Source organism: Camellia sinensis, chromosome 8, assembly GCF_055761805.1.
Source record: "Camellia sinensis isolate YWXY chromosome 8, ASM5576180v1, whole genome shotgun sequence".
NCBI lineage: Eukaryota > Viridiplantae > Streptophyta > Magnoliopsida > Ericales > Theaceae > Camellia > Camellia sinensis.
The window spans coordinates 48,593,518-48,609,398 of record NC_138968.1 but is presented as its reverse complement, the minus strand read 5'-3'; the positions used below and the strand labels follow the sequence as shown (position 1 = coordinate 48,609,398).

At 32.1% G+C, this 15,881-nt stretch overlaps 3 protein-coding genes across 3 annotated transcripts; 2 read left to right on the top strand and 1 right to left on the bottom strand.

Annotated features, from left to right (window-relative positions):
- Window positions 1–700: 700 nt before the first annotated feature.
- LOC114315768 (putative leucine-rich repeat receptor-like protein kinase IMK3) lies at window positions 701–5,040 on the bottom strand. The gene is made up of 2 exons (XM_028262371.2): window positions 2,763–5,040; window positions 701–1,626 (listed from the first exon to the last, which is right to left on the bottom strand). The coding sequence occupies exons 1-2, from the start codon at window positions 4,630–4,632 to the stop codon at window positions 1,004–1,006; spliced, it is 2,493 nt and encodes an 830-aa protein (XP_028118172.2). The 5' UTR covers window positions 4,633–5,040; the 3' UTR covers window positions 701–1,003.
- Window positions 5,041–13,395: 8,355 nt separating this feature from the next.
- On the top strand, window positions 13,396–14,415 carry LOC114315754 (uncharacterized). The gene is made up of 2 exons (XM_082885155.1): window positions 13,396–13,929; window positions 14,017–14,415. The coding sequence occupies exons 1-2, from the start codon at window positions 13,396–13,398 to the stop codon at window positions 14,413–14,415; spliced, it is 933 nt and encodes a 310-aa protein (XP_082741281.1).
- A 198-nt stretch (window positions 14,416–14,613) lies between these two features.
- On the top strand, window positions 14,614–15,327 carry LOC114315755 (uncharacterized). The gene has a single exon (XM_028262355.2). It carries the CDS (start codon window positions 14,614–14,616, stop codon window positions 15,325–15,327), a length of 714 nt encoding a protein of 237 aa, XP_028118156.2.
- Window positions 15,328–15,881: the final 554 nt, after the last annotated feature.

Genomic DNA, 15,881 nt, shown 5'->3' with positions numbered 1-15,881 from the left:
ACAAATTTGATATACAAGAAACAGAATTGCATATAAGTGGAAACAATTCATAGGTCCCGTTTGGTAGAGTTGTGGGAAAGTGATTATAGCTTATACATTAACAGCTTATATAGCTTATAGTTGTGAACAAAAGCTGATTTTTAACTTATAAATTAAGCTTCTCGTTCCCCACTCAAAGAATAATTTGATTTTTAACTTACAAAAAGTTATAAGTTGTATTGTTAAGCTGAACTAAACATATTAAAATATTTTAAATTAAACTAAAAGTTGAAATAAGTTGGAAATAAATCCTACCAAACAGGGCCATAGACAATTGCAAGTGAGTTTGTTTCTGGTACTAGTGAGCAGGACTTTTTATTGAGTGAGCGAAATTGTGGAATTTTTTTGTAAGATTTTATTAACATTTGCTCTAAGGTACATGTTAAGTATAAAAAAATTATTACGTTTATTTTCATGCACAATATACAATCTTTTTAAGTTTCAGAACATAGAATTAATTAAAGTGTTCATTCATGACAAATTGTTTTAGTTTCATAACATGGGAATAATTAAGGTGTTCATTCAAGAAAAATCCATTTTAGTTTCATAACATGGGAATCAATTGAAGTGTTTATCAAATAAAATCATGGTTAACTCATGACGAAACGTTCTCTTAACTGGAAAGAAAATCTGTATTTACAGACAAAAAGGAACAACCTACTTCAAAAAGCATCAAAAAAAGGTTCATTAATGAATGAAAGAATTGAACAAGGACTAATGTGTCCTCCTTATAGTCCCTATCCTACACCTAAACACTAAAAAGCCCAGTCTAAGGTATCCTCTCTTCTCCTATTCTTAATGCACTGTTAGCACTAAAATCGTGCCTTGAGATTACAGTGGCAGAACTTTCGAAACATCAAAATCTCGAGACACGATGATACAATCTAAACCATGTATTGAGATTAGGAACATAGATCTTAAAGACAGAGAATCCGTGTCCTAATAAAAACCCGATGCTTCGTTCTTAATCCTCACTAGTTGAAGGGACTGCACCACCGTCATCTCCAGAACTCCCGGGCCCTGTCTCCGGCGGCCTAATCTCCTCCAGCTGCTGAACAATCTGCTGAACCTCCGGCCTCGCTGATGGCGAAGGGTCGACACAGTGCAAAGCCAACTTCAAAGTATTCAACAACTCATCACCAATAGCATTTGCATCACTCATCAACTCCAAATCAAAAACCTCGTTAGTCCACTCCTCTTTCACTATCGAGGCCACCCACTGAGGCAAATCAGTACCGTTCATCGCCTCCCCGGGGGACTTCCCAGTCAGGAGTTCAAGAATGATGACACCGAGGCTATAAACGTCAGTCTTCGTGTTGGCCTTTTTGAGTTTTGAGAGCTCTGGTGCTCGGTATCCAAGTGCTCCAGCGGTGGCAATTACATTGGAGTTGGCGGCAGCGGTCATGAGCCGAGAGAGGCCGTAATCGGAGATTTTGGCATTTGTGTGCTCGTCAAGGAGGACATTGCTGGAAGTGAGGTTTCCATGAATTATGTTGACATGGGTGTGAAGGTAGAGCAAGCCTCTTGCTGTGCCTTGTGCTATCTTCATTCTTGTTGGCCAATCAATGGGTGTGTCTGGGCCACGAGCTGTAACCAAAAATAATTTAAAAAAAAAATGAAAAAATTGAAGAATTAGCTCTACACAATGGGGCTTATTATGATTGATAGTTCAATGATAAAAGTAAAGATAAAAAGAGAGACAAGAGAACTCTCTATTACCCTTTCAACTATTTACCAATGTCAACTTACTCAATTTAGCCTTCATTTAGGATATGAGTTGGCTTTTTGCCTTTTAAATTTTTTTTTTTTGACTATTTTAACTTGGGACTAAAAAACCTATTTTGGGATAGATTTTTTGGCTTCTATTTAGCTTTCGTTTGGGATGTGAGTTGACTTTTTAATTTTTTGACTTTTGACTATTTTAGCCTGAGGCTAAAAAATCTCGTTTGGGATAGGTTTTTTGACTTTTTTGAATTTTTTGAGAGAAAAAATGAAATGATTATGATTTAAATGTGATATTTTTGTCTTATTAGATTAAAAACCTATTGTTTCTTTTTGTAACTATTTTAACCCAAACCCTACATGCCAAATGAAGCCTTATTAATTTGTACATTTTTACCTCTCAAATATAAGACTAGTAGTGATATATTTTAAACTTGAAAGAATCAAAATATCTTATAGTTGAAGGTTTTCATATTCCTAATAATTAAGGGGTCCTAGTTCAATCAACCCTTGACATAAACCTACATAGAAAGAAAATAAAAATAAAAATACAAGTGTTCAAAACTAGTGGAGTTGGCTTGAATATAGAGTTTTTAAAATTTAATTTGAGATCCTAATGATTATTAGAATGTATGTAATTTTTGATTTGTTCATTTTTGAGTCAATTTTAAAATAGTTTCAACAAAAGGACAAGTTTTAAAAATGTTCAAATTCAATTTACTTATAATCAATTTCAAATAAATTTTTAAAGTAATACTATACAAACAGAATTTTTATAAAAAAAACTCATATCTCATCTATAGTTCTTTATTAAAATTCCAAATGCCCATTACTTTGGTTTATAATTACAAGAATATTATTTTCACATCATTATTATCTTAAATTTTATATCAAAATTATGCAGGTATATCATTTTTTAAATTTTTAACTAGGCTAACAGGTGTGAAATATGAGTACATTATTGAATGAAAGAGCTAAGCTAGTAGGAACTTTTTACTCACCATGGAGGAAAGATGCAAGACTTCCCTTAGGCATGTAGTCAAAAACAAGAAGCTTCTCTCCTTTGGGACCCAAATAATAAGCTCTCAAAGCCAAAAGATTGGGATGTCTGATCTTCCCAAGCACATTAACCTCTGTTTCAAATTCCCTCTGCCCTTTTGTTATCTTCTCCCTCAACCTCTTCACTGCAACTTGACTCCCATCCTCCAATGTGGCTTTGTAAACAGTTCCATAAGTACTCTTCCCCATAATCTCAGCAGTAGCACACAACAGATCATCAGCTGCGAAACTCAGTGGCCCATCAAAATGCACAAGCTTCCCGCCAGCCTCTCCCCCGCCTGCCTCCGCTTCACCGCCTGCTGGCGGTGCACCACCCTTCTCCGCCCTTGCTCCGCCTCCAGCCTCGCCGTCTTTCTCCTTTGCGGCCGCCTTTTTCCTGATCAAGCAGCAGAGCAATATGCAACAGAGTAAAAGTAAGACTAATAGGAGAGCCCCTGCGGCTATGAGAATTATGTCTTTGGTGTTCAATCTATGGTGAGCACGGGTTTTCGGGGAAGGAGGAGGAGAGGTACTAGGAGGAGGAGATAGAGGGGGACATGGGTTTGAAGGACTATACCCACATAGCTGAAGATTACCCACAAATGAGCTTGAATTGAATTTTTGGGAGAGTTTGATTGGAACAGGACCAGATAGGTTGTTATAGGAAACATTGAAGAAATTGAGACTTGTTAGATCACCAATGGAGTTGGGGATTTCTCCTGTGAGATTGTTGTAGGCTAAATCAAGTTGGGTTAGGCCGGAAATGTTCCCAATAGTGGCTGGAATGTGGCCGGAGAGTCGGTTTTTTCTCAAGTTAAATACTTTGAGCTTCTGTAATTGGTTTACAGATTCTGGGATTTGGTTATCAATGTGGTTGTTTTCCAAATTGAGAACAAGAAGTGAGGAGAGATTGGAGAGACTAATGGGTAAGCTTCCATTAATGGCATTGTCAGAGAGATCAAGTGTTGTGAGCTTATCAAGCCTTCCTATTTCACTAGGTATTGAACCAGTGATTTGGTTGTGACTCAATGAGAGCTCTTGGAGCTCACTTGCCTTCCCCACAGAATCAGGAATGGAACCAGAGAGATTATTGTATTGAAGAGCAATAAAGATCAGAGAAGGAGAGTGAGTGAGACTAATGGGGATTGAACCAGACAAAGAATTGAAGCTAAGATTAAGCCTATAAAGCTTGGTAGAGTTAGCAAGACTCTCTGGGATTGACCCAAAGAGTAAATTGTTACTGAAATCAAGAGTTTGAAGGAGAGGACATGACCCAATTGAAGCTGGAATCGAACCCGAAAGCCGATTATTGAAAAGCTGAATACCTCTGAGGTTTTGGAGAAACCCAAGAGAAGAAGGGATTGAACCTCCAATGGCATTGTCATGGAGGCTGAGCTTTCTGAGGGCTTGAAGTTCCCCAATCTTTTCAGTGATTCGGCCTCCTAATACCTTCCACGGAAGCTGAATCACTATGACTTGACCTTGAGCACACTTGATTCCTGCCCAACCCCCGGAGCAAGCTCCATATCCAGTGTCATTCCAGCTTTTCAAGAAGCCTTTTGTGTCAACAAGTTCATGTTTGAAGGCTTGAAGGGCTTGATAATCTGCCTGGGTGACAATTACACCATCCCAAGATTGGCTTGACACCGCTCGAATGGTACAAATCAGTAGGTGAAGAAACAAGAAAAAGTGTGAAAACCCAAAAAGATGAGAAGGGCTGGATTGAATTTTCCATTTCTCCTTCTTCTTATTGGCCTCTGTCTTTACCAAAAAATGAAGGCTCTGAGATGGGTTTTTGTGGAAACTGCTAAAGATTTGATTTTGGCAACCCATATATTATATGTATTGAAGAAGAAGATGAAGGGTGGTTTGGTTGTTGGTTTGGCTCTCTTTCTTGACTAATTTTTGGTTGAGTTTGTGCTAATATGAACAGTCTATAATATGATAGAGATACGTGAGGTTGACTAAACTAAACAGGGAAGTGAACTGTTGAGACATGGTTTTGTAGAGGGGAGGGTAGAGCCTAGAGAGGTGGGGTTCCCGTGAGGATCTTTTAGAGAGAGAGAGAGAGAGAGAGAGAGAGAGGCCAAAATGGAGGAATCTTTGTTTATTGGAAGACAAGAAAGTGTCAGGTGCAAAATGAGGCATTCAGAGGCTCTTGCTACCGAGAGAGAGAGAGAGAGAGAGAGACTGTGTCTAACGGCTAGTTTTAATGCCTGGTAAGTAGGAAATTTTGCACAAAGGCCAAGGGGTCGTCGGTTCGACACTGGGTCTTTTATTGTGAAGCCGCTCCCCTCTCCCAACGGCTATCTTTTTAGTGACGCCTTAACTATTGCACTCATCAATGTGGGAGAAATATTTTTTATTTTTCTTTTGGGGAAAATATCAGAAACATAGGATAAACATATTATGAACTGTTATCCTAGGATAATCCTATATGTATTAATAAATGTATTAATTAATATATTAATAAATGATGTGATATCATTTTAAATTTTTTGAATATTTATAATTTATATAATAGGTGGAGTTAGTAATAATAACATAACTGTAGTTGGTATACTAATTAATATAACACTACTGGTTATCATAAGTGAGTTTAATCATGTTAAACTCATCTATGTGGGATAGTTTGTTAGCTGTGATGGGTATTTCGAAAAACATGTCGTATTGTTTCAGGTACTTACCTGCATATGATATTTTGTATGATATTTCTGCATATGTACCGGATACATGAAACATGTACCAAAGTTTTTTTTTTTTTTTTTAAATTTTTGACGTACCTAGACGTACCTAGTATATACCCAAACCGTATTGAACCTTAGTTGAAACAATATTTTCTTCTATTACAGAATTAAAACTCCTTTCACTAGACTTGTTCTTTTATTTTTTGTTTTATACTTAGCATGACTTTAAAATTAAAGTATGATTTGTAAGTTATTTAATATATTGACATTTAATTTTGATATATACATTTACTTTTGACATTAAGGTGGTGTTTGGGAACTTGGTTCCCAAATTTTTTTCTCATTTTTTCCACTAAAAGACAAAAGTTTTGCAAAAAAAAAAAAAAAAACAAATACAAACAAAATATCATATCCAACCCCATAATCATTTCACTTTTTCTCTCACAAACATCACATCCAACTACAAAAACCCAACTATCTTCCCAAACACTAAAATTTTTTTTTCCAATAATATCCTACAACTAAAAAAACTACATAAAAACCCACTTCCCAAACACCCTCTAAGCCTCCGTTTGGGAAGTGGGTTGGCTTTTTGGCTTTTTGACTTTTTTGGCTATTTTAGCCTGGACTAAAAAGCTTGGTTTAGGAAGAATTTTTTGACTTTTTGGCTTTTTTGATTTTTTTGTGAGAGAAGAGTGTAATGATTATGGGTTGGATGTGATGCTTTGTTTTTTGTGGCTAAAATAGCCTATTTTGTCTTTTGTGGCTCAAATAGCCAAAAAAGCCCACTTTAGTTCTTCCCAAACGGACCCTAAATGTTAATTGTAGGTTGAACCTTAATAAATTAAACTATTTAATAAATTTTTGCATTATTCTAAATTAAAAATAAATATTTTTTTTTACAAGCGTACCAAACCGTCCCTGTATCTTTTTCTTTTAATTTTTTTTAAATTTTACCGTATCGACATACCCGTATCGTACAATATTAATACTCGTACCCGAACTCATGTTCATAGTTTGTTAGAAAAGTATCGATAATGATATGAATACAAATTTATCATAAAAAGTGTATTGATCTATTGAGATTTAGGGCTTGTTTGAAAATTTAATTATTTTAGTTTATTTTTTTTTGATTATTTTAGTCTGAGTAAAAAAATTGTATTTGTGACGATAGTTGACTTCTTTTTTTTTTTTGTTTTGTTTTGTTTTGTTTTTTTTTTTTTTGTAGTTGGTTTGATTGTTGTAGAAAAAAAAAATTATAATTTAGATGTGATATTTTATTTTATTAACTGTTTTAACTTATTTTGCATTTATTAATTATTTTAGCCAAAAAAAAAAAAAAAACAAAAAAACCAACTTGCCAAAGACCCCTTTACTTTGAATATGATTGACATCACAATTAGGTTTAAACCAGTTATCTATTGTATTATTTTTTTTATAAATTATTTTGTTCTCGTAGCATTGCTCCAAAAATATTAAAGAAGTCTTACTTTTTTAAAGAAAGTTTTCACTAAGGCCTCGTTTGGGAATCTTTATTTTTAACTAAAAAATTATTAAATTAACCAAAAAATCAACAACTCATACCAAAAAGTCAAAGATTTTCTTTTCTCTTTACTTTTTACACATTTTTTCGTAAAAAGTCAAAAAGTCATTCCAAATATACTAATTTTTTTAGCTCATATTTTAGCCAAGTAGCTAAAAAGTTACTAAATTAGCCTGTTTCCAAACGAGGCCTAAGAGCTTGTTTGGGATAAAAGTTTGGACTAAAATAATTATATAAGACAAAATATAACATCTAATCCATAATTATTTTATTTTTTCTCTCACAAAAGTTAAAAAAGTTAAAAAATCTATCTTAAACGAGACTTTTTAGCCTGAGACTAAAATTATCAAAAATTAAAGAAAAATGCTTGGTGGCTCGAATTTGTGTGGCCTGAATGACTTGAATATGTTAAAACGACGTCGTTTTACACCCAAAGTGATGTCATTTTGAGCCATTCGAACCATGAAAATTCAGGTCACCTAATATTGTCGAAAATCAAAAGGTTAAAAAGTCAACTCACATCCCAAACGAGCTCTTAGTTCTATAACACATGAAATAAGTTTTTCAATAGCTTGTTTGGCTTCTGGTAATAAGCGTATTTATTTAGAAAAGTGAATTTATTTATGTCATATTATCTATCTCTTTTTTTATGCATCTTTTCATAAAAAATCAAAAAGTGTACTTATTTAGATTATCCTAATTTGAATGAAAATTTTATTGAAAAGGGTGTTTAGTTTTAGTTTTCTAAAAATTGAGTTTTTTATTTTTTGTATTTTTTTAATATTATTTTTAGTGATTATTTTTAAAATTTTGCATTTTTTTTACTTTTTTAGATATACCTTACTTAGATGTATTTAAAAAGTAAAATGTTTGTGAAAAAATATTTTAAAAATTTAATAAATACATAAAAATATAAAAAAAATACTGAATCTTCGTATTTTTTAAAAATATTTTTGGTATTTAGTGATTTTTTTTAAAAAATTCATGAAAATTGTTAGGCGAGCCTAAAAATTAAAAAATTTTCTTAAAATATTAAAAAATTTAGTAAAAACAAAAAAAATATAAAAAATAAGAAAGTGGAATTTTTTAAAAAGTATTTTTCAAAAACTGAAAACAAACATGGTTCGTTTGTGGTGGTTCATTTGTGGTTTGACTTAGGTTGCGTTTGTGGTTGGACTTTTTAAGTAATTTTTTAATAAAAGAAAAAAGTTAATTGGTTTAAAAATAACTTTTTTTAGTTATATGAAAAAATATGAATTCTTTCTTTCTTTCTTTTTCTGTAATTTTTTTGGATAATGCACTTTTTCGCTTTTTTATCAAAAAAAAACCAAGTTACTAAATTTAGTAGACTCATTTAAGTAGTGTATCCATGTGGGTTACAATTACCACTATACCGTTGTGGCTATTCGAAATTTGACCATGATGTCGAGATCAGCTTTGGATTGATGATCAAGAGTGTTGTAAAAAAAATATAACTCCATGGCTTTTTAGGAAAAGAATTTAATATAGGAAAATGTTTTAGACTCTTTAAGTAGGTTTTATTATTATTATTATTATTATTATTATTTGATTATGGTAGGTTAAGTGTCCTCGATCATATAATCCACCCAATTCTTCTACCATATTATTGTAGATTTAAATTGTAATGTATCGCATTATTTTTAATAAGTCATATATAACATTATTATATTAGTACATTAGTTCTCATTAAATGAGATAATTATATTTGATTAACATACTTTCTTAAGGGACACACGTGTAGGTTATAATAGATAAATTTATTATTCAATAAGTTCTATGAAAATTAATGGCATTTTTTTTATCAAACACTATTAAAAAGTCACTAATTGTTAATTTTTAGTAACATTTGAAAATTTTGTCACAAAAAATATCACTAACTATAAGTTTTAGCGGCAATTTGAAAGAATTATCACAAAAAAATCATTAATTTTTAACTTTCAGCGACAGTTTGAAAAATTCATCACAGAAAAATATCACTAATTGTAAATTTTAATGGCAATTTATGAAAATGTAACAAAAAAAGTCACTAATTATCAATTTTTTATTAATACAAAAAATCGTCACAGAAAATTATTTTTAACAATAATTTTATTAAGACTTATTTTCAATAGGACTTTATAAAAATTAAATCAAACTATTAAGACTTGACTTTGGGGCTTACTAGGATCTACCTTTCTTGAAATAGTTTTCCGAACTACCTCATCATATAAACAAAACTGATCTAGTGGTGCTCTGACTAATTGAAACAATTCCAAATTTCAACAATTGAGGAAAATAAATCATACCCAATTGAGGTTCTCGGGCATCTTCCCTTTCATCGACAGGGTTAAAACCTCTTTCTTTTGGGAAAAATATTCTTCTAGGCCTCGTTTGGTAATATCACTTTTTAATTTAAAAGTTAAAAAATTACTAAAAAAAATTAACAATTTATACCCAAAAATTAAACATTTCATTTTTTCTTTACTTTTTACATATCTTTTCGTAAAAATCAAAAAGTTATTCTAAATATACTAGTTTTTTATATCATATTTTAGCCAAAAAATTAAAAAATTATTAAAAAGGTATGTTTCTAAATGAGGCCTTACTGATAATTTAGCTTACTTTTTTTTTAGAAGTTTTTATTAACAATAACATATGTTACTAAGGAAAAAAAATTATATCTGGTCTTGAAATAAACTTGTATTGTCTTAACTTATTTTTTATTAGTTAAAATATTAAGTCTTATTATGGGATATTTTAAAAAGGTAGTTAAAAGTTAATTTTTTGACTTTTTAAACTTTTTTATGTGAGAAGTGATATGATTTAAAATGAGTTAAAAGTAAATTTTTGACTTTTTATTTATGTTTCCAAATGACCCCTATTTTTGTATTAATTTTAAAAAGACAAAAAAGACAAGTGACACAAAATGAATAGTGTTGAGCATTATTTTAAGACTACCAAAATAACTTCTATTTTTAAGGAAAAATTATATGATAGTCTTGAGAAAACTCTACGTGACATTTTAATTTATATTTTATTAATTAAAATAGTAAAATTTATTATTTTTATATTATCTTTTGAAAATAAGTAAATAAATATTACACGAGCATTAACCAAACAACAATGTTAGAGATATTAAATTTTTTATCAAAAAATTTATCAAACACTCACATTGAACCCACATCCATGTGAGTGATTTGGTAGATTTGTTGATAATTTTGTTGGTATCTCTAATATTTTTCTAATTCAAAATCACCGAAAGTTCTTCATTTTAGGGAGAAATTATTTGGTGGTCTAGAATATGATCACGCGGTACTTTAGAAATATTATAATTGATAGAAGATGTGTGACTTACAATTTTGTATTGGATGATTGACAAATAAAAAAAGACATAGTGGATAGTATTTGGTGAAGAACCACATGAAGCACCACCCCGAGGCATCCCAAAAGTATCAAATAATTTTTTGAGCATTAGTCAATTCAATGCTTAATAAGAGGAAAAATTATTGGTTGATTACATGATTATATCTCACACTAATCAAAATTTATTATAGGAAACTTTTTTAGTAAATCCTCTTCTTAAGAGTTCTATTCTATCTAACCCATATTCTTTTTGAGTATTCCATTAGGTCCTATTTGAGGTAAGAATACCAAAACACCCTCAATCTCTCCTACACATATTTCCATTCTGAAATCAAATCTGATCAAAACACTCTTCATCATTCCATATTTCACTCCCCAAATTTTTCCTTCCCAAAATCCTTTTTGTTGCAGGAAAATCTCACAAACCCTAACCCTAGGTTTCACATTGCTTTGTCCACCATCCTACCATCATCCCACCATTGCCGACAATTGGAGGTTCACATCGATTCACCATTGCCATCGCGAAATCGACCAACCAATTGCGTTTTTTCATTTTCCCACCGTTCCACCATCATCAAAGCATTGCCAGCTACTAGAACCATACTCCAATGAAAAAAAACAACGTTGTGAACATTCGCATATATCGGAGTGTATCAACTCAACATGGGAACCAAATATAAGTACCTTTTTTCCTCTTTTTTGTGTAATCAAATTACATTTTTTTTTGTCTGAATGCAAACTTTCTCACATGTTACTATTGTTATTTTTGGTCTTTGTTGTTTATGTTTTTGCTGTTATTTTTCCTCTTTCTGTTGTTGTTGGTATTATTGAAATGATGTAAACTCCCAAATTTGGTGATTTTCCTAGAAAACAGAAAATTGTCATTATTTTGGATGTTGTTGTTGTTGTTCGCATGATGTCAACATTCACTTGGGGACCATGCCCTAAATAAATTTTTATATGATTGTGAACATTGTGTCAAGAAAATTCCCAAATAAAAACATTTTTTCTAGTTGTAGTTTGATTTTGATGTGAACCTTGACATTGTGAACATTAATGTTGTTCATATTTGTCCGCTTAATATTCACATCACAATTGTGTATATTGAAAATATGTGGTTTGTGGTTACTGAATGGGTGATGTTGCCATGTTGTTTGCTCATTTATTACCACTATGAATATTCACATTGGTACTATTTGCTTATAAATGTGTACATATAATCATTGTCTTACCGTGAATTGTTGTAACCAAATGTTGATGTGAACTTTAACATTCTCTTCTATAGACATAGACATATCTAATATTATATGGATGTGTAAATATTAATATTCGGTGTGACCACTACTATTTGTACCCTAGCAGTAATGTGAATATTTACATCTCCAATGATGTGGATGTTCACATTACTATGTTTGTCACCTAAATAGCACTTTGTTGCTTTTGCTTATATGAATATCTTTGAATGTGAATATCCACACTGACTAATGATGTGTTGATGTCAATGTGCATGCCTACCCTACCAATTCTATAGAAATCAAATTTAATGTTCATATAAACACTTACTATTTGTGCATGCCCATGTAACAGATGTTGCATCTAAATTTTGCACAAGAGAAAGAGGGAGGAGTATCATGTCAAAGAAGAGAGCATGCCTCTAGAGAGCAACACCCCATCGACATGATACATGTCAATTATCAATCAAACATTACAGGCTTAGTAAAACTGATGAGAAGCACCCAATTCTTGGATCTTCAGCTAGACTACTTGAGGCAAATCCATTGTTCGATGGTTGGGGTTGTCTACCATATACTAGCTATACCAGAATACAGTGTTAGTTTTTTTATTTTTGTTTTTGTTTTTGTTTTTTTTTTGTATCTTTGATAACTTGTAGTTGAAAACACTTGACAACATATATATAAATCAATGATATACTTCTCACACACCTATGTGTTTTGATAGTATATTTGGTGTTGATGTGTTGCGTGTGCTAAACAATATAAACTGTGAATATTCACATCTGTTTTCTTATGTTGAAGTTTGTGTGAATGTTCACATCTTAATTTATGTTCAGTAAATGTGAATGTTCAAATTATGTCCTATGTTTACTGTGGTTGACTACCGATGACGGACCTATGGCTGGGCATTGGTGGCTACAGCCCACCCCAAAATTTAAAAAATTTGTAGAAATTTTTTTTTCCAGCCCACCCCAACCCAGTCTCCTAGTCCAGCCCAGCCTCCTAACCTTTTCCAGTTTAGCCTCAAATAAGGGCCAATAGTTTTTTTGTTTTTTTTTTTAGATAGGTAGCCCAACAGTAGCCCAATACTTATCCAAAAAAATAAATAGACAGCTTAATAGGTTTGTATTTGTTTAAAGAGGCAGCCCAAAAAATAGGCAGCCCAATCAACTGCTTCTCTCAGACTCTTCTTCACTTCCTCTTCTTCTTCTTCCCATTGGTGGTATAGGTACTACGCTTTCATGACTTTGACTTTTTTTTTTTCTTTCTTTTTTTTCTTCTTCATCTTAATCTTATTTTGGTTGAGAATGGATTTGATTAATCTTATTGCTCTTAATCTTATTTGACATTTCATGACTTCACAGCCTGAATGGATTTTTTTTTTTAATTTTTTTTTCTTCTTAATCTTTTTTGCTCTTAATCAAAAGAATCTTTTTTGCTCTTAACCTTTTTGTTTTATATTACTCTTAGTTTTTGAACTTTGAACAATTGTTTTTTGGACATATATCGAAATAATGAAAGCCTAAATGAAAATTATTGAGGATATATATAAAAACCCTAATATTCAAAATTATTGTGAATATACTCTGGTTTAATATTAAACAGGGCTTTTTTTTTTCTAAAAAAAAAAATTAGGTTATAAATAATGGAACCTCCACCACTCAAATAAGGAAAAACCTTTTCTCATTTTATCAATCAAAACAGAAGTCTAGTAGTACAACACCCAATGTTGTTGAAACCTCATTTTTTTTATGTGTAACCGCCTTCCATGCCTCAAGCAAATAAACTAAGCGAATTTGATTCAACTGTTATTGAACGGGATCCTGGTTTACGCTTACAAATTTACGAATATCTGGTTAATCAACGGGATGAGGTTAGACGAGCTTATGCGAACTTGGGGCCTTATCAACCTAAACTTGAGTATCCTAGGTCCTCATTTGGAAAGCAGAATCGCCGATTCCAACATATTTGGTTTAAAAAATTTTCTTGGCTAGAGTATTCTCCTTCAAAGGATAAAGCATATTGTATTTTATGCTTTTTGTTTGATCAGCCAAATAAGTTGATCAGTCATTCTGCACTTGTTGATGAGGGGTTTAACAATTGGAAGAGAGTAAATGATGGATCCAAATGTGTTTTTTTGCTTCATGTCGGACTTGTATCTTCATCGCATAGTCATTATGTTATTAGTCATGACAATTTAAAGATATCTTCCCAATACATTGAAAAAGTATTGAATGCGCAATTAAAAGAAGAAATTTTGAATAATCGAATGCGGGTAAAGGCAACAATTGAAACTATTCAAGTACTTGCTCTTCAAGGACTTGGTTTTAGAGGTCATGATGAAAGCTCGACTTCATTGAATTAAGGTAATCTAATTGAATTATTAAAGTTCAAGGCGAGAGGAAATGATGCACTTGAGAGCATTATATTAAAGAATGCTCCACAAAATGCCAAATACACTTCTCTAAAGATCCAAAAGGAGATTTTGCATATACTTGCTAACAGAGTTAGGAACATGATTTTTGATGAAGTTGCAAGAGGTTATTTTTGTATTCTTGTTGATGAATCCCGAGACAAGTCTAAAAAAGAACAAATGGCCCTTTATTTGAGATACGTCAAGAATGATGGTTTGCTAGGGGCAAGGTTATTTGATATCGTGGGTGTCGAAAATACATCTGCATTGACTCTTAAAAAAGAGATATCGAATATCCTTTTTCGATTTAATCTCCCTATTCAAAACATGCGTGGTCAAGGGTATGATGGTGCTAACAATATTCGTGGCGAATGAAATAAATTGCAAGCTTTATTTCGTAAAGATTGCCCATATGCATATTATGTACATTGCTTTGCACATCGTCTGCAATTGGCCTTAATTGCGGTAGCAAAAGATGAGCCTAATGTTTGGCAATTTTTTTCTCACTTGAGTTGTATTGTCAATCTTGTTGCTTCTTCTCCAAAACACCTTGGTGAGTTAAAATCTTTTCACATGAGTGAGGTTGAAAATATGTTGGCTAGTGGTGAGTGTCAATCTGGTAAAGGGGCCAATCAAATTGGTACCTTGCATCGAGGTGGAGCTACTCGTTGGAGCTCGCATTATGACTCTGCTAGAAACTTGATTGATATGTATGAGGCATCTTGTGTAGTTGTTGAAAGTCTCAAGAAGAGTACAAATCAACAAATTCGCAGGCAAGTTATTGGTGTTTACAAAGTAATGAAAAGCTTTGAATTCATATTTGTCTTGCATTTGATGGACAACATTTTGGAAATCGTGAATACACTTTGTCAAGCTTTGCAACAGAAAACTCAAGACATCTTAAATGTGATGAAATTAGTCTCCACAACAAAAGCTCTCCTTCAAAAACTTAGACAAGATGATTGGGATATTTTTCTTGCAAATGTGGTGTCATTTTGCAATCGACATAACATTGTGGTACATGATATGAGTTCTCCTTATGAAGAGGGTACAAGTCATCGTCGTCAACAAGATCACATAACAATTGAGCATCATTATCACTTTGACATATTCAACTTTATAATTGATTTTCAATTGATGGAGTTAGAACATAGATTTAATGATAGGGTAGTGGAACTTCCTTCTCTTAACTCGGCTTTGGATCCTAGTGGCAATTTTATATCTTTTAATGTGGATAATATTTGCAATCTTGCCGAGAAATTTTATCCTCAAGATTTCACTTCTTAAGACATCTATGCTTTGAGATGCTTGATATTGTTTGTGATCTCGAGTTTCATAAGATATCTACCCTTGCCGAATTGTGTCGAGAACTATTTGTGATAAGAAAGTTCGAGCATTATACCATGATCTACAAATTGATTCGTCTTGTGTCAACCCTTTCTGTTTCTATAGCGACTATAGAAAGAGCATTTTTGGGTGTGAAGTATGTTAAAACTGACATTCGTAATTCAATGGGGGATGAGTTTCTTACCGATTGCTTCTCTTTCTACCTTGAACGAGACCTTACTTTGAAAATTGATCTAGATTCTGTAATCGATGAATTCGAATATTTAAAGGCTCGTCGAGCACAACTTTGTTAGATTGTTTTCGATCAATATATTCAGATATTAATTTAAATTATATTATTAAATTCCCTTTTTTCTTATGTGGTTATACTTAAAATATAATGTATAATTTTACCTTAATATTCACCCACCCCATCGACAAATCCTGGGTCCGCCCTTGTTGACTACGGATGTTAATATTTACATTATACATTAATTAGGTGTATGATCATATTA

Coding starts and splice junctions, on each gene's coding strand:
- LOC114315754 (XM_082885155.1), top strand. CDS start 13,396: ATGCCTCAAGCAAATAAACTAAGCGAATTTGATTCAACTGTTATTGAA. Junction 13,930..14,016: donor CAACAATTGAAACTATTCAA/GTACTTGCTCTT, acceptor GAATTATTAAAG/TTCAAGGCGAGAGGAAATGA.
- LOC114315755 (XM_028262355.2), top strand. CDS start 14,614: ATGAGTGAGGTTGAAAATATGTTGGCTAGTGGTGAGTGTCAATCTGGT.
- LOC114315768 (XM_028262371.2), bottom strand. CDS start 4,632: ATGGGTTGCCAAAATCAAATCTTTAGCAGTTTCCACAAAAACCCATCT. Junction 1,627..2,762: donor TCTTGCATCTTTCCTCCATG/GTGAGTAAAAAG, acceptor TTTTGGTTACAG/CTCGTGGCCCAGACACACCC.